The sequence below is a fragment of the Athene cunicularia genome (genome assembly GCF_003259725.1).
Source record: "Athene cunicularia isolate RWA chromosome 1 unlocalized genomic scaffold, athCun1 chr1_part2, whole genome shotgun sequence".
Classification (NCBI taxonomy): Eukaryota; Metazoa; Chordata; class Aves; order Strigiformes; family Strigidae; genus Athene; species Athene cunicularia.
Window position 1 is genome coordinate 10,162,273 of NW_020799092.1, and position 18,595 is coordinate 10,180,867.

Genomic DNA, 18,595 nt, shown 5'->3' on the forward strand with positions numbered 1-18,595 from the left:
CACCAAGAACTTCAAGAAGCTCAAGAAATGGCAGTGGACATTATAAACCAATGACCAAAAATTCCCTGATTCAATGCTGAGATTTTCTCTTGGTCAGCTTTCTGAAAAAAATGTGCTCCTTTGGTAGTGACACAGAGCCTCTGATGTGCAATCCTACCTATTATGTCCTCCTTAGCACTGCAAGGATTATTCTTGCCAGGTGAGTCACTGTCCTTAGATGGCTGTCAGCATCTTTCACTCAGAAATAGGTTCTTAAATATTCCAGAAGAATTTATTGCATGTCAGTCAAATCTGTAAAGGTATGGTTAAAAGAATTTAAGAAACTGGGTGCCTGTTCCCATTCTGATGTCTTTCTCCTTATGTGGTAGAGAAGGAAGAAAAGATAGTCATGGTGCTTTGGAGATAGCAGACACAGGAGGAGCCAAGAGCCACTGCTTCAAATAGAGGCAAATTATTCTCATACCACACTGTGAAGCAACACTTCTTCCCAAGTTCTTGCAGGCGCAAGCATTAACATCTTGTACACAGGCATGTTGTGCAAAGCACTGTTTCTACAACTGGTCTCCACCTCCAGTGCACTGCTGGGATCTGTATGTCTCACTGGGCTCAGCCTCACTCACTGGCGTACAGTGAATGGCTTCTGCTGAGTCCTGCATGGGTTGTGATTCAGAGTACAGCTGTTTGCCCACAGAAGCGGCCTATGCAATCTGCCTTGAATATAAAAGTGCACGGGCACAGCACCCCAGCCGGAGCACAGCTCTTAGCATACTTCCAAAAGCCTGTGCGGAGGTGCACATTTTTTACCATCCTTTTTCAAGTCAGTGATCTGTGCAACTGGCCTCGTGTCCAGTGGCTGAACCTCCACCTGCTAGCTAAGTCAAACCAAACGTAACATGCTGGTTCCCAGCATGCACCAATATTTCCTCTAGCCAGCATGAGGAAGACTGTATAGAAATTTTGGAAAGTTATTTGGGAGAGGAGACATCTGGGCTGTATTGCCTGCTTGGTTAATTGCTTTGTGTGTTTATCGGGAGGGACTGAGATCCTTAACAACAAATACACTGTAAAATTGATCTCTGTGTGGGTAAAGAACCTCAGTCAGAGAGATCAAGTCCCAGACATCACAGGCAAGCTTTTTAACCACAGAACTACTGATAAATCAGCACTGTGTTACTCTTGTCTTCTGAGTCTCACAAATGAGATCCATGGGAAATACATATATAGCATATACATGTTGCACCACATCTAGTGACTTTGTGCTTCAGGATGTAGGTGAATGTGTGCATGCTCAGCAAGGACAATGTAAACACCTGTATATCTAGGATTTTGCACTCCCTACATCATAGGCTTACATTACACATAGTGAAGTGAAAACAGTTTAAGGACTACATACCATGTCCTCAGTTGCACTGATACAATCATATGCAAGGCAAGGCTGTGCACAGATTATTGAGGCTGTGACCCATTAAAAAAAACCTCACTGACAAAAAACATACAGCACACTAGTTAACCCTTTTCTGGAATAATTTTTAAGTCAGCTTAAAATGTAATTTTCAAACTCAGCTTACAATGCAGCATGACGAGCACTTCTAACAGCACAGCTGAAGGAACACCCAATTTTGGTGTAAAGGGCAGGAGCAATTAGCCAGAGGCAGCAAAAACTTCTAAAGCCAGTTTTGCAGTTGAATTCACTATACTGTGTAACTAATTTCCCCATATAAAACTAATTACTAGAGTCAAGTTTATCAGAGTTGTTGCTGGTTTATCTTTAGAAAAGAGTTGCCATGGCCTGCCATATCCACAAGATTATCTGCTTTTTTCCTTTGTTTTTTTTTCTTTTATATCATAAAAAAAAAAAAAAAAAAAAAAAAAAAAAAAAGGATACTAAAGCTAGAATTTAAAACTACTATGCAAAATTACTTTCTCCCCAAAATGCTACAAATACCCAAATCAAACAAAATTCAACTGGAATCTGAGGTTCTGACAAGTCAGAGTCTGAAAATCTGACCCTCAATACATGTACATAGGGCACAAAAAAATTCTTATTTTTACACCTACCCATAAAGAATAAGCAAGAGACTGAAACAAGGAAATAACTGCACATATTCAGATGGATAAGTAGCTTGTAAAATAAGTAACTATGCAAGGAAAATCATTAACAATAGAGCCATCTGCTGTATTTCAAAAAAACTACACCAGCAAAATATCTGAAAATGTTAAAACGCTTTACAACCTGAATTTTTCACTACTCCATGTTACAAAAAGTGATCATAATGATTAGTAGATCAGTTTAAATGACAGGAAATGTGTAGTTCTTACACCTCTGCTAATGAAAAGCAGTATTTACTGGCATAATACTGATCCTCTATAGGTAATGATACTAACTGACATTATAGCTGAACAAGTAAATAGCTTGAAATGCTTCCCATTCCATTTGAAGTAGATAAGCATAGTGTTGTGTAAGGAAACAATGAGGTCAGCAGCAAGCTGAATATGTATTTAAATACTGTCAAGACACTTGGATGATTTTTTTCTTGCTCTAAAATAAGAAGAAATTCCAGGTCTGAAGAGTTTACAGCAGAAAAAAAAAAATCAACAAAAAAATGAGGGAAAGTTTAGAAGACAGACTAACCCAAGTGGTTCTTAGTATATCTTTACACTTCTCCCTATCAGTATACTTGAAAAGCCCTCTTTCAAGCACAGTGGAAGAAACAGGTGTCTAGAACAGAGTTCGAAGAACACAGACTTATCAGTCAATTGCCAATTTTGCATCTTAAAGACAGCATTAAAGCACAACCCTAAAATCCTGGTTAAACTAGGGAAAATTGTACCAGTGCAAACCCAAAGCTGAAGAGAGAATATACTGCTGTAAATCTGGGTTCAAATGGATGCTTTGCTACATTCAGTCTGCAATGGCTAAAGCTATGCAAAAAAGTAATACCTACAAACTATCCGTAGCCCCTAAAACTCTATCCTGCTCATGGGAATGTGTTTCTCAGCTGAAAGGTTCAGAATAAAAAACAAGACAGCATCCCAAACACCAGGTCAGATGTAATCGAGTTTTCAAAGACAGGGGAAGACTGAACACCTTTTTAAGTGCCAATTAATTGCTGGTAGTGAGTGCCACTTCTTTTGTGTACCAGTTAAAACCAGTTATAACCTAGTCCATCCTGCTGGAGCACAGAGTTTTCTTCCCCTCGCTGCATTTCCACTACAGTTGGTATGTCGAACTGCACTCTCATAGGGGTGTTTAGAAATGATTGCAAACCAGAAACAAGAGCTGTCAGCATGAACCTTCACAGGGAAGTTCCCCCTGCATTTAAAATAAGCTTACAAGGCATCTACTTACACCACATTCTTAGCTCACCACAACTGCCTGGATACTGTGTATCTGCCCCAAATGTATGTCTCCTTATTAAACATACCAAGGATCAGACATTTGACAACAAATATTGCTTGTTCCTTCGAATTTTGTCATTTAGCAGTTTTAAGCAATATTTAACATTTCATGCAGTTTTTGTAGTTTACACAAAACAAGTGACACTCCATTACTAGGCCTGCAACTTCAGTAATTGCTGCATAATAGTTTTTTCTACAATCGGCAAAACTAAACTTTCACGACTAGAATTTTTTAAGCTTCATAAATAATACAGCAAAGACAATCTTAGCTTAAAAAGAAAACCACATATATTTACCTGCCATCATAGCTATCATACTGGCTTTGTAGACATTAGTAAGGGAACCCAGTTCACCTGTTGCCAAGATTGTTTTCATATGAGCTTCTCCACAGGCCTCACGGCACTGACGGATCTCCTCGTAGAGACCTGTGGATAAAAGCATGTGAAAATGATCAAAGTTGCCTGAGAGACATTTTCAAGTATGGCTGTAATTTCCACTTCTGGATTAATTTCCAATCTTATAATTAGTCATAGCACTCAAGAACTTGAGTTTTGTAAGTTCAATAAATTACATGACTAGAGGTAATTAACAATGCCACACAGTTTCAGACTTGACTTAATAGCTATTAATATCGGTTCTCTCAAAACTAAGAATGTGCACAGTATGCCAAACACTCATGAATACATCAGGAGTAAAAAATGCTATGATAGTAAAGATTTATTTTAAAACAGCTTTTTCAGAAATAAATATAAATAAATATGGTAGTACTAAGGGACAGTTACATTTTCCTGTCCACATCACATCATCAGCCTCTCAGCCCCTTCAGCCAAATTTGCCAAAGTGCTCAGCCTAAGACACCAAAGTTGTGACAAAGTTGTCTAATTACAAACATTAGTGTCACCTGAGATGCCATGACGCTTCCAGCTGCCACTCCTGGAGGCTTCACATCTCCCCCTGGTTTCTTACCATTCCCCCTAGTGCCATGAGACCATCTCGGGAAGTTCTATTATGGAGTTTGATGTCTGTGTTTAGGCATCTGAATTCTACTTTTAGCTTCTTAAAAATAAGAATTTTCTGAAAAAATTCTAACAAACCTGATGAGGAGAGACCAAGGCCTGAGATCACACCATAAGGATCAAATCCACATGGATCTGTGTTTACAAACCACCTCAAGTAGTTGCATTGCCCACAGGGCTACCAAGGACTTGGACCATCCTGTGCTGTGACCTCAGACAGTGCCAGCAAAGGTGAAGTAAGCACTGCAGCAGGAGGGCCAGCACAACATCTGTCTAGCACGCTGTGGAACTACAGCTCCAAGGGCTGAGCTGGACCCTTGCTTCTGATGCCCATGCTCGCTGAGGAAGCCAGCTGGAGTTCCAGAAGGAGGTTTGTCATTAGCCACTGTTAAACATACAAGCACTTCCACCCACTGCCACAGACAGCAGGACTGACATATAAAGCCTTCTAGATCAGAGATAAAGCAAACCATTATCTCTCTATCTTCACACTACTTGGAAAACAAAAAGCAAACCCTGACCTGGAGTTGCTCCTCACAGAGAGCTCCACTGCCTTTGGAAGGCCTCTTGCTATCAGTCTGTCTTCTGACCTACAGCTCTCCCTTAGCTCTCATCTCCAAGCAGTCAGTTGGAGCAGTTGGCTGCTCATGGACATTGTCTAGAGCAGACCACCCCCTCACAAACTCCTGCTTTTGGATTCACAAAGTGTCATGGCCAGAGGCATGCTTAACTTTCTAACAGCTTTGTATTTTCACAGATTCAGTATGGACCAGAATAAATTTGGACATAACAGCTAGACCAAATAAGAAGGCTAGACCTTGTGGACCTGGTCAGGTAAGGCAACACAGAGAGCACAGAGAAACTCTCCCACCCTTTTTGGTAAAATTCAGCAGTGCTCCCACAAAATGCTAAACATAGGGAGACTAAAAGAGGTAGAAATTATCAAAACAGCTGTTAGAAGCTGGCCACTTGGTGATGTTTGAGACTCCTCCAATATGGAGAGAAAAGCAGCTCTTACAGTTTACAGCCACCATTTCTAAAAAAAAAAAAAAAAAAAAAAAAGAAAAAAGATGCAAAATAAGCAAACAGGATCCTTTGCATGACAGTCCTTTTCACAAATCATAATCTTCAAACATATAATCAAAAAGTTATTTTATGGAAGGCTAAAATACAGCTTTTAATAAATCTTTCTTGCTAAAAAAATCCAGGATATGGCTATGAAGACTACATTTTTTTCAGCAATACTAGCTTTCTTTTCCCCTCAGTCCTCAAGCGAGAGCTGGAAACATACAGTAGGGTTTGTTAGCTGCTGTATGGCTGGACATCCCCTCCACCCGTGATGCTGCTGCATTCTATTGATGCCATCGGCACACCAGGTGGCCAGGGCTGCAATTGCTGGGGTGGTCCTCTGAGACATTCTACACGCATTAGTAGACAACTGGCTAATGCACTTAGCAAGTCCCTTTATAGACTCCAGGCTTCACCTTGTTTCTTACTGTGTACCAAAGGCGTGAATTAATCAGTACTAGCATGCAGTCTAACATGTTTTATTGATCAATTGATCATACTCCAGAAACCTACATCAAATCAAGACTCAAAAAGGAAATACAAAGAACCTGTGCTATTTTCTTGTGCATTTGATAACACTGCTCATGTTAGATCCAAATACATTCTCTTTTTGTGGAGTAACTCTTTCCTGAAGATTTTGGAAAGCCAGAGAAAGCAGCTTTCATGCTCTTCTAGTTTTGGTAATAAGAAGAAAATACCAGAGTTTTCTCTACCTTTAAGATATGCCACCAAAAATGTAAAAAGAAAATCAACAAAATGTACATTTAGGTTGGATTCCATGAAAAGAAATTGCATCTTCATAGCTGTTGTTCACTCAAGTTAGTACCACAGCTACAGCATCCTCCCTATTGTTGGAAGGTAATTTTATACGCCATTAGTGCCAAGATCATTTGAACAGTCCCGCTATCTGACAGCACGCATCAACCCATGGACAAGAACAACTGAGGATCTTCAATCATCCACGTCTATCAGGTTAGCTGAGGTGGTGGAAAAGTGGGCATACTTTAATGGGGTAGGTGTGTAGGTAATAAACACTGCTCCTTATTCAGAGATCAATTATTGCAGACAATAGCTGGACATTCTCAACCTTACAGTAAAAGCACAAATAGAAATGCAACTACCTCTAGGACAGAGAATATTAACCAGAGTGTCCCAGTCCCAGTACAAGCAGGAACTGCTTTGATACAGAACAAGTTCAAAAACTCTTACTCCTTTCAAAATTAAAAAAAGATGTTTCAGTACTCAGTCAGATTTAAATCAAGGCACAAATAACTTGATTATCCTGACACTTCCTGGCAAAGTATGGGTGGAGTTAATCACACCTGAAAACACAGTGTTTCAAGGGGTCCTGGACTGCTTCTTGGAGTCAGTGCTGCCAAAAAGTCCATCACTTAACTACTCAGTTCCATCAAGCCGAACAGGAGCAGGAGCAGAGCTGGACGCTGGAGCAGAGCTGGACACTGCAGTTCTGGGAATATCTGCAACCTGTGCACAACACCAGTAACTGACACAGCAGATAGCATTTCTCTGGTTAGCAGCAGTGGCACAAAGATCTTAGGAAAAACCTCTATCACAGAAAACCCTGCAGGCATATTTTCAACTGTGAGCTACGACCACGATGAAAAGGTTACAAGAGACTCGCCTTCTGACTGCTAAAAGCAAAGCAAAGAAAATCAAGAGCTCTCAAAGCAAATGGCCAGTACTGTGTAGCATCTTGAACACAGCACCAATACTATCCATTCCAAAAGAAGTCTAAGTCTTAAGCAGGGGAAAAAAAGTTTTAAAAACACCAGAAAAGTCCCCAAAGCAAGGCAACCTATACAGAATATATCTGGAGCCAGATGCTCACTTGATGTAGTCACTAGTAGCTCCGCTGACTTAACTGTTAAAATTGATGTGACATAAGAATCCTTCTACTTTGCATCCACTTACTTAAGATATCTTACTGCTTTCATGAACTTTAGATCCGCTTTATTGAATGCATTTATAGAAGTCAGAAAAATTCAGATTTTATAGGAAAAAAAAAACCTTAATAGCTGTGGTTTTAATTTCACTGTTATAAAAGATAAGTGTTGGAAGGTGTCTTTTTTTGTAGTTTTCCTAAATTCTAACTATTCAGTACATTATATTGATTTTTAGCAGCTATTAAATACACCAAAGAAAATTTTCTTCCCCCTCCACATTTCTCAAGCAAAAATCCCTGACAATTACTGATGGCTATAATCTGCCCTAGACTGTCTAGATGGTCTCTTGCTTTGGTCTAATATTGTCCTAAAAATCACAGAATAAAGGGGATAACTCATATTAAGGGGAAAAAAACACAGCTTAAATTTTTACGAAACAACCCATCTCCAAAAATGTGGTGATAAAAACACTTTTTCTTTTTTTTTAATTTAGCTCATTTGCTGTTTTTATTTTTTAGTCAGTCACACTGACTGATGTTAAGGGTAGAAACTGTGATGAGGGGGGAAGATGTTTTGATTTCTGTTAGACCGAAAGATCAAGGTAATCACGATGGGAAACTGAAAAAAGAGCTGGAGTCCCTTCTGTCTTGCACATTAATGGCAGGTTTGTTAACAAAATGACAAGCACAAGGCTATCAGCACAACACGACTCTTTCAGTTCTGCTCTCAGCCACATATGTGCAACTCTAGGCTCCAGTGATTCACATGAAACTGAAAATAGAGCTTGGTTTCAGGAGTCTGAGCTGCTGCTAAGAATGTAAGACAGAAATTGTGCAACTAGACTTCAAGATTCGAAGTCAGCTTGCACATCTAGAAAACAGTAAATCCAACTATAATATTTCTGAACAACATGTGGAGTCTTATTCAAGTCTCTGGAGGGGGAAGTGTATTTCCTCTGCATTCTTTGTAAAGTATGTAGCACAAAAGGGGGCCCCAATTCCTGAACAAAGCCTCTAAGCTCACAGTTGAATACGTATTAACAGAATTAGACAGTAGCTTTCATAATGAGGTTACCTAATGTATTTCATGCATGCAACCATCTTCAAACTGCTTAGAATGTACTGTCTTTTTACCCTTTTCTTGTAGGAAAATTCAACTGACATAAAGCAAACAATGGGTTAACAATACCTCTGAAGCCACCAACAATGTAGTATGTCCAGGTGTTTGCTAAAAGCTGTGGAACCAGAAGTAACATTACAGCACCCCACACAGCTTCAGAAGGTACAGCAACTCTAACATATTCATTGATAACAAGAAAAAAAAGAAAAAAATGAAATAAATCCATTTTTTTTCAGCAATTTTTTAGTCAACTTCATAATTCTTTACATACAGGCGACACATTCTGCCTAAAGACTATCTAAAATGTGATTTTTAAGCTTAACCCATACATTGTCAAGTGATACAAGACAATGGTTGAGTAAACTATTGTAAAGTAGCATTGCTTTAAAAGCTAATAAATTGTAAAAGGTATATAAGTTCATAAACTTAAATCTCATTTAATGTTATTTTCCAGTGTAAATTAACTGTTCAATAAAGCTGCTTTCATGTGCAGCACTGTTAAAAAGATCTTAACAATTACTTCATAAAGATCTACAAAATATATTCCAAGTGTTATAAAGAGCTCCAACAATATTTAAGAAGTGCTTTAAAATAACTTGACATAATTGGACATACACTAAAATATTTAATAACCAAACAAGCCTTTGAAACAAATCACAAAGCAAAACTATTCTATCATGATGACCTCAATTATTGCACAGGATAGAAGAAAAGGTAAAAATATAGGAACAGTAAGATGAAGCACTCTACCACATACATGTTTTTGTCAATAACTCCTGAAGCTGTGAAGACAGGCAGCGTGAGAAAATAGCAATAAAAACATATTAGCATCTTAAGAATACGCAGAGGTTGTGTCAAAACTGCAAGGCAGGTCTAGTTAATGAAGCACTCTGAATGAACACTGGCATAGTTACTGCGCTAGACTCTTCAATTTTATGTAATACAGGGATCCATCCTAAAAAAGACTTCTTCATCCCTTCTTCTAGCTTCCTTAAACATACCTTATACATTGCTGTGTATCATATCTAACCACTAGATAGAGATGGAAAGCTGCATGTTCACACAGGTAACATTACATCTGTTGAAAGCTAAACAGGACGAGAGAACACTAGATTTCCACCAAAGCATTTGGAACACCCAATTAAGTAATTTTTTTTTGATAGGCAAGTTAAATAGTATAATTTTTCACCCTGTAGCATTATTATCTAGATGGCAAGTAAATTCTGTACATGAGGAAGCTTTTTTCAAGACCGTGTAAATATGTGCCACACACAGACTTATGTTCATCAATAAACTTTCAGAAAATATTTGGAAATAATTTCAATTCTGCCCTCAGTAAAAAAAATGTTAACTAACCATTGCCAAAAAAAAATGGATGGCTTTCAACCTTGTCATGACTCAAGTCTGGATAAAAGAATACGCATACCGAATCAAAAGTCACCCCTTGATTTACTCATTTAGTAAACTGACAGCTTTATACTACATCCATCATTGCTATGTCTGTGTACTCCTCCCCTGTAATCTGTGATCACAAAACCAAATTCATTTCTGACACGGAAAACCTTAACAGTGTATGTCCAGTTGATTTCAATCACCGATACAAACTTTCTCTCTAAATCCAGACCTGTATTTCTTCTCTGAGTTCTCCTTCACATAATCCAGGCAATACAACCTTGAGCCTGCATTTTCAATTGCCTACACGCGCTGATTTTCTGATCTCTGCTCCATGCAACCTGCAGTTAACAGCGGTTTGTACCATGAAGTCTGAAGTATGGCAACCGCAGTTATGTCAGAAACTGCTACAAGGCGGACTTTTTCAGACATAATTGCAAGTTGCTGCTTAAATCCAGTTTAGTGGTCATTTTTCAGTCTTAGTGACAGATTACTGACTCAGCTCACTTTGTATCCAAGTCCAATACACATTCACAGCTGAATGCAGCTCCTGAAGGGCGTACCCTCCAGTTTAGAGTAGTGTAGTGTAGTGTAGACACTAACAAAGATACAATGTAGGAAGATGTGCGTATAGTCTTGCTGCCAGCTGGTATAGAACTTGATCCATCATTATGTCTTAGTTAAAACTTCTCACCCAGTCTCCTTATTACAGCAATTTCTGAGGCCATACCTGAATTTAAGACAGCCATTCTGAAAGAAACAAATGTATGCAACGATGCCCATCCTCAAGAAATCAAATATTTGTAAAGCTCCATATATTTAAGAGAAAAACGGATGGAGATGGTAAATACTACAAAAGACGTCAAGATGTTACAGCAAGTGGAAACCGAGATATCAGTCCTGAAGACACAGACACAGAAACATGTGGGGTTGTTGGTTCAATTCTAACTGTTAATTGAAAAAAAAAACCAAAATCAGAAAATATGATCTGTTATCATAATAACTGTATTTCCTTAACCAAACTCATGTACCTGCGGTCCTTTATGAAGTCTTCCAAGCAAAGAGACTAATTACAGCACTGCAATACAACTAAATGGACAATTCATTCCAAGACAATGAGGTGTTTACCTTCACATGGAGATTAGTTATAGGACCACTATCAGCACTTAAGGCAAACCATTCACAATACATTAAGGGGGCAATTAGAGCAAAATCATCTTCAGCATTATTGTTCTTACTAATTAGTAGTAGTCTGCAGACACAAGAACATCAATAATAATATGAACAGTCAATTTGTACCCTCAATTTTCAGGAAAAAGAGATCAACTAAAATACATATTTTTGTCAAGAGTTGAAACAGGTATATTTAACAAGGTATCATCCACGTTACAATCCCTTGGGGGTTTTAACAAAACTGGTCAAGTAATTAGGCATTCACTTCCACTTCACTTGCTATTTTTTTAATCCTGTACACAAAATCCTCTAAAGGCATAGAAGGAATAGACCTGAATTTTCAAAATACAAAGTCATTCCACATGCCCAGCCTGACAGGGCTTGTAACAGCATTCTTTTCAAAAAATGCAACCATTCATCATAAATTAAATAGCTTTTATTTAGTTCAGTGCCTCAGAATACTCTTAGGGGAGGGACCAATTCTTCAAGGACTGGTGTGGAGATGGGGAAGAGACAAAGATATAACTTGCATGTGTACATTCACAGAGGTTTAGGTTCCTTGCCAAAGGGTGGGTACTTACCTTCCCACTGGCCAGTCAGCACCAGACTCCTGCTAATGACAATGTCAATCTCTCTGGCACCATATTCCACAGCTAGTTTTATTTCAGCCAGTTTGGTTTCCAGAGGAGTTTGTCCAGATGGAAAACCAGCAGCCACTATCAAGAAAGGGGATGCAGGCAGAGGCAAGAAAATGTTTTATTAATTGACCATAAAATTGCATATACCTCTAATACACCAAAGAGTTTGAAAGCTATTCTTTTTTTATCCCTACCATGATTCAAAAAAATCTAAAGGCACCTCATCCTGCCCTCTCTTCATCCAGAAGCATTAGCTCTTCCCTCAAGAACCAATGTCCAGCAAGATACTAAGTGCACCTTGTGAAAAGGTCTCTTTCTCGTGACTTAAATTTTTCCAAAGCGGCCTACGTGAGAAAGTACAATATCTATTGTTTCCAGCAGAACTGAGCAAACAAGGACTGAACTCATACATGAAGCAATACATTAATTCTCCTCCATTCTTTTAAGTAGTATTTCAAGTTAAATCCTAGTAATATATTTAACAGCTAAATCACAATATCACAAAAATTTCTTTCAATGACGTCTACTTAAGATTACATTAATGATGTTCAAGTACAAAATCCAAAGGTAACTTCAGAAATGGAAAAAATAATCCCTTTTCTCTCTGACATATAAATGCATTTAATATGTATTTTTCCCCTACACAACAGTGAAACAACACTACCAGAAAACATGGATCTTAGCATTAAACACCCGATATAACTTCAAAATTAGCTCTTGCTTTGAGCAGGAGGTTGGACTAGATGACATCCAGAGCTCCCTTCCAACCTACATAATTCTTTGATTCTGCCTCTTGCTTATTGTAGATTCAGGACTTTTCTCTCATGTGTGGTGACTGGAGGAAGAGCTGGCACTACTAGATTTGGAAGTACAAGTCCTGAACCTCTGTGCTGCTCAGCAGACAATAACCCTTGCCTCTGCATACAGCTTCACTGAATCCAGCTTGCAGGATTATACTTAAAAGCCAAAAAACTGATAGGGAAAAAATCCCCTTGTATTAGAACTCCTAAAGCTCATATCACAATATTATTATTGTTGTTCTGATTATTATTATCATTTACTTAGTGTCTCCTGATACTCTGTCCAGCATACTACCTCAATTTCTTCTATTTGGGTGAGGAAAACACTGACATATCTTAAGGACCTCTTTGAAGAGCTTCCAGCAAAACAGATTTGGCATTCCTGATAAGCTTGAAGTTGAAAGAAAACAAAAGATTATACCAGAAGCAAATCCTCCCATCCATTCCCTTCCTTCTACCTGATACAATACTTTTTCACCTTACTCTCTGAAACAAAAGCAAGTCCAAACTTCTGGATTTTTCTACATATTTTATATCATAAAAATATTTAATTGTTTGAATAAAGCTTACCGGAAGCTACTGGAATGTTACAACCAGCAGCCTTTAGGGCATTAACAGCATCGGTGACTCTTGCAGGATATACACAAACTGCTCCGACAGTAATACCTGCAAAAGCCACAGTTCACTTTTCACATATAGATTTCCACCTTCTTGAGTGTAATCCATGTTATAAGGATGTGCACATTCTTCTCACCTCCCACTTGTGCATTCGCACATGGATCTTAAGCACCTACACTAGGGATGTCTGTTATATTGCTCACACGGTTCAGGTAATTCTCCATATTGTTCCCTCCCTCATGTTCTTTAACCTGATCCTGGGACCAAGTTTACATTAGCAGGAGTTAAAACGCCAAGATTTTTATCAACAGATTCACTGTTTAAAACCAACACGTACAGTAAAGACATGCTTAGTCAGCAAACTGCTGCGAGAGAAACCACACTGCCAAGCTCTGTCATTACTTGTTGAGCCAGACTGAGCCCAGCAGCAACTGAGCAGTCTTTATGTTAATGTAGTTCTACTGCATTTCTAGTTAAAATGGTATTCTCTCAAAGTCTCAGATAATTGACCTCATATTTAATACTTCAGCTATCTGAAGAGTTCATAAATCCAAGTTTTTAAAAAAACACTAATCTTTGATATTTTATCTGTATGGCTTAAAACCAAAGGCCTGATCCCCCTTTGGTTCTACATCATATGACTTCAATCAGTGGACCAATGCCTGTGTAAAACTGAAATAGTAAAAGCATGCCCCAAATGTCGCTGGGATCTTCTTTTTATAGATCATAAGGCCAACATGACAGGACAAAAGTCAAATGGTATTCACTGACACATCAGTGATTACATCTAGAAAAATTCAGAAATGCTGCTCAGATATAAAGAAGTTTTATTGATAGTTATATTGACAGTCTCTGTTCACTCTTAAGTGTAACACTGGGATGGAGCCTGCCTGAGTAATGTCAATGAAAGTTTTATGACCAGTTCTTAAGGACTGTCTTCAGCCCCTTCAGCTCTGTTGATTTAGCTGGGAACTCTGTGTGTGTGTGTGTGTGTGTGTGTGTATACATGGATATGCACACAACTGCATACACTCACTACAGGACTGATTCCTTAAAGGATAATGGGCTGAAAAGATGTCTCCTGTCTTAACTACTGAAACAAGCAGGTAAAAGATAGTATTTTCTGAAGGAAAAATTACATTCTTAGGACTGTAGAATGCATTTTTTTCTGATAGGCAAAATGGCAGGCTCGGTAGCTACAAACAGAACAGCAGCTAAGCACAAAATCCAAAGGAGTCACATGAACACTCCCCCCTTCTCCAATTTACTAAGGACATAAGCAGATTAACATAATGCTCAATTAGTTTCACCTTAGTGCACTGTTATTAAAAGACATACACTGAGGTTATGCACTACTGGTTTCCACATCAAATTTGCTCATTAGGTATCATAACTTACAGTGTTGCCCTGAGTCCATGCTTTCCTTTGGTTGCCAAACTGAAAATGTTTTTTTTCTCCTTGTATTCCTGTATTAAAGGAATAGGTATTTTGCACTTAGAACTTAAGACAGTTGCTTTGAGTAAGACCATATAGGACCTAGTTTGTTCTCTCAGGACTATTAGCTCTGCAGTACTGCCTACCATAACTGATTCCATTACAGGAAGAAGGAGGCCATTTCTACAGCTTTCTGAAAACTGAAAAAATAATGAGGAAATGTAGACATTTTCTCTACAAAATACATACAACAAAAACTATCATACCTTTATCATGCATGTCCAAGGCTTTCAGCAGATCCTCTCTGATGGGATGTTTTGCTTTAAAACACAGTCTGTAAACATTTGAAGGAGTATCATCTCCTGAAAGAGTGGTAAGGTCTATACAGGTGACAGCTTTCAGAAACCAAGCAGCCTACAAAGGGAGTGAAGCAAGGAATACAGTATTTCAATTTACACTTCCAAAGCCAAACTGACTTAGAAGATGCAGGAATCAGAAGCCTGGCTCTCACTCTAAGAATAAGGAAACACAGGAGATATAACATGGAGGATATGCAAAGAATGATTTATGACAGACAGGGTTGACAGACAGTTTTTCATGTCTCCATGTCTCGAGCAGTATTGGTACAGTAAGGATTTGGAATCAAAAGTCCACTCTCTCAGAATCAAAGGATGAAATTCCAATTTTTGGTGCAAAAGCTAACTGCCAAATGGGACTCTGTAAGAATCAAACATTTTCACCTGGACAAAAAGTGAAGAACCTCACTGTTATAATATGTGCCATTCTATATAGTATGTCTGAATCTTTAAGGCTTGCATGCAAGAGAAATTACACATATCCTTCCAGAGGAGCACAGGTTTGCACAGTAACCAAATGAATCTACACATCAGCAATTTGCACACTTGCATGCTTGCATGCTTCTCCTGCTGTGAGAGTGAAACATGGAATCAGTGGGGGGTAAGAACCCAGATTTCTTAAAACTTAGGGTCTAGACTCCAGATGTTTCCACATGCTTTTGTGTGAATCAGGAATAAAAAGCATCTGTAATTATTTGGTGAGAAAAAAAAAAAGAAGTAAGAGCTAAGTGACAAGGCTAAAGCACTCTTCAGATGAAAATGCTACAGAATTTTAAAAGATTTATTAATCAGAGAATGGAACAGAAGCAAAACTAAAATTTTTTTGAGGTTTTTTTGATGAACAAGAATTGAGCTGAAGACATTATTTTGAAATATTCATTGAAGGTCTTCCAGCAAATTCTCATTTACAGCAATGACTTCACAAAGCTGACATCTCTTAGCAGGCATTTGTTCAACAAGGGGAGAGTTCGCAATGGCAAAGTCCATTTGAGACCATAAAGTCCCTATCTTGACTTCTCTGCTCTGTGACACGATTGGTCAGTACAGGCAGCAAAACTTGTTGCTTCTGCATGGAGTCTGCAAATCTTAAGTGGCTGGCAGCCTACAAACCCTTCATACTTCACTGATAGGAGTCTCCTTTCCGAACCTGCAGTAAATGTTACACTGAAAACTGCTTTGGGCTGATTGAACAGAGTAATGAACCACTACTGGCCTCTGTCAGTCTAAGCTTGACTGCTTGTTTCTAACTTTCACCCTATAATACTTCAGAAGGGTTTTTCACTTTAAATGGTTTTAAGTTTCTTTTACTTGGATTATTTTGTCCTTCATTTGAGGGAATTTTTGTCTTATCTCTTATGACATGAATCATAAAGTCATCAAGACAGATGTAGTCAGAGAGTCCCAAGAACTGGCATGAACATTTTTTTAAAGAGTTTTTCAAATATGTATTTTGGGGAATGGGCTTCAAAATTTGAGTCTGTGGTGCTACTTAGATTCAAAGATGTAAAGGTTCAAAATCATCTCTTGTGAAATAAACAGCACATGACTATCCTCCAATGACAGTGTTTAAATACAGGAGAGATGCTTCTGGCATTCTTCAAAATAAAACCTTACGTAAGTAGCTCAGTACCAGTGTTACTACACAGGAGAATGGAGTTAGTAATAATCAAACATTTGAACTACAGCCATGTTGAGGGAGTGATACTAAATCCCTTTCTTCCCAATGATTCTTTGTAATCAAAGCCTGTGGTTATTTCTTTTTTCTTTCTATAGCAACTTTGGCCAAATCAGAAAACTTCTTCATTCCTGATGTATATGAAGATGGCCAAGGTTATGGAATACCCTCTGGATTTTCTCACTGATGCTATTTCCCAACCCAGAGTCACTGGACTGCCAAACTTGTTATCAAGTGCTTTTTTATGCATAAGAAACTCTTGAGAAATGCTGAGCTGATGTCTAACCTTCCTCAGTTTATGTCCCTTTTTTATTTAATCATAACATTCAAAGCACAAACTTTCAGGTTCATGTAACAGGAAGTAAGCTTTTTTCTATCACCTTCCAGTAGGACCTTATAGCTACATCAAATTATCCCCAAAATGTCACCTGCAAGACCTGTGCTCATTATGAACGCAGCTTCAGCCACCCCAGAATGACTGCCTGACATGCTAAGCTGAGGATACCAATGATTCTGAACAGCTCTTTTAAGAATTAAGTATAATTAAATGATTCTTGCTTTATTATACTATGTTGGACTGTTAAGATTGATCCTTGAGTGTCTCCTTCCTCCTGCTTCCATATTAACAGCTACTGTTGGAAGTAAACAACTTGTTAGCATGCAGAGGGAAGGAATCACACACATTTCCTTGCAGAACAGCTGCTTTATGAATGAAGAATCAACTTGTCTTTGGACACCAGTTACAACGCCACAGCTAAGAGCTCACTAGGAGTTCCAGGTCTCCTCCACAGCATTTCCCAGGGACCTTGCCCTTGGCTGAATGCTGGAAAAGCATTTTTAGCACCCTGCAGCCAGCTCTGCCTGCCATTCCCCTCTCAGTGCTTCCTCTCCTGCTGCGGAACCACCATGCAGCCGTGCCTCACTGTCTCTGCTTTGCAGAAGATACTAGATTACATTGTTGACCTGATGGCTTTGCATTATGATTCTCACATACATAGAGAAACCAGAATGCATACTGGCCCAGTTATCTGACAGTTCTGCCATGGGGGCAATAACAGCAAAGGCTGACAGTAACAGTTGAGACATTAAATGTATAGCTTTGAAGAGAAGGTCATTCGCAGCACTGGCTTTAGTGGTGACTTACCTGAATCTATGTTATACTAAGATGGAAGAGTTGAGAAGTCAGCCCCCTTAACATTTCCCTCCCTCCCTTCCTTCCTCTTTCTTTCTTTCTTTCTTTCTTTCTTTCTTTCTTTCTTTTTCTTTCTTTCTTTCTTTCTTTCTTTCTTTCTTTCTTTCTTTCTTTCTTTCTTTCTTTCTTTCTTTCTTTCTTTCTTTCTTTCTTTCTTTCTTTCTTTCTTTCTTTCTTTCCTTCTTCCCTTCTTTCCTTCTTTCCTTCTTTCTTTCCTTCTTTCTCCCCTCTAATGCCATAGAAAGTCTGAATATTTAAGCTTTAGGTAAGAACTAGTTAAGCAAAGAAATCACACATATTGGGGATGTTTAAGTAAAGAAAAATCATCCAGGTAGGTCAAACTTGACAGGGACCACGATTATATCTTACAGCTTTAAAATTAAAAAATAAGAACACAGCGTGCAGAGAAGTCTGTCTGGGAGACAGAATAAATGTGGTGGGATAGTAATATACAATTTAATCCACTCATGAATAAAGATGACTTAAATTCATTTGCGGTTTTGCCACTCATGAGTTATAAGGTTTTTAACTTGTTTGGATAAATACGTCACCTTATTCCATCCCATCATCATCAAATACAAATTATTAAAATAAGACATGGACAAGCACATCTTTTAAGTTTACATGCATCTTGAAAAAAAATTCAATATTGCAGCCTGGAGAGGAGAGTGACTGCTTTAAAAATACAGGAACAGAATGCATAAAAAGAGCACTTACTTGCCAATTACCTTTCACAGTTCTCCATTTCTGAATTCGTTCTGCATACCTCACAACTGCAGGTCGATTCACATGCACTTTTGACATCCAGCCA

At 38.4% G+C, this 18,595-nt stretch overlaps 1 protein-coding gene across 1 annotated transcript in view; it reads right to left on the minus strand.

The window, feature by feature from the left end:
• Nucleotides 1-18,595, minus strand: part of DERA (deoxyribose-phosphate aldolase) — a 44,149-nt gene extending 25,554 nt beyond the window's left edge. The window contains exons 1-5 of the mRNA XM_026868106.1: nucleotides 18,502-18,595; nucleotides 14,828-14,975; nucleotides 13,080-13,175; nucleotides 11,653-11,787; nucleotides 3,696-3,824 (exon numbers count right to left, since the gene is read on the minus strand). Of these exons, the coding sequence (XP_026723907.1) occupies nucleotides 3,696-3,824; nucleotides 11,653-11,787; nucleotides 13,080-13,175; nucleotides 14,828-14,975; nucleotides 18,502-18,588 (595 nt within the window). The 5' untranslated portion in view covers nucleotides 18,589-18,595. The remainder of the gene's footprint in view (nucleotides 1-3,695; nucleotides 3,825-11,652; nucleotides 11,788-13,079; nucleotides 13,176-14,827; nucleotides 14,976-18,501) is intronic.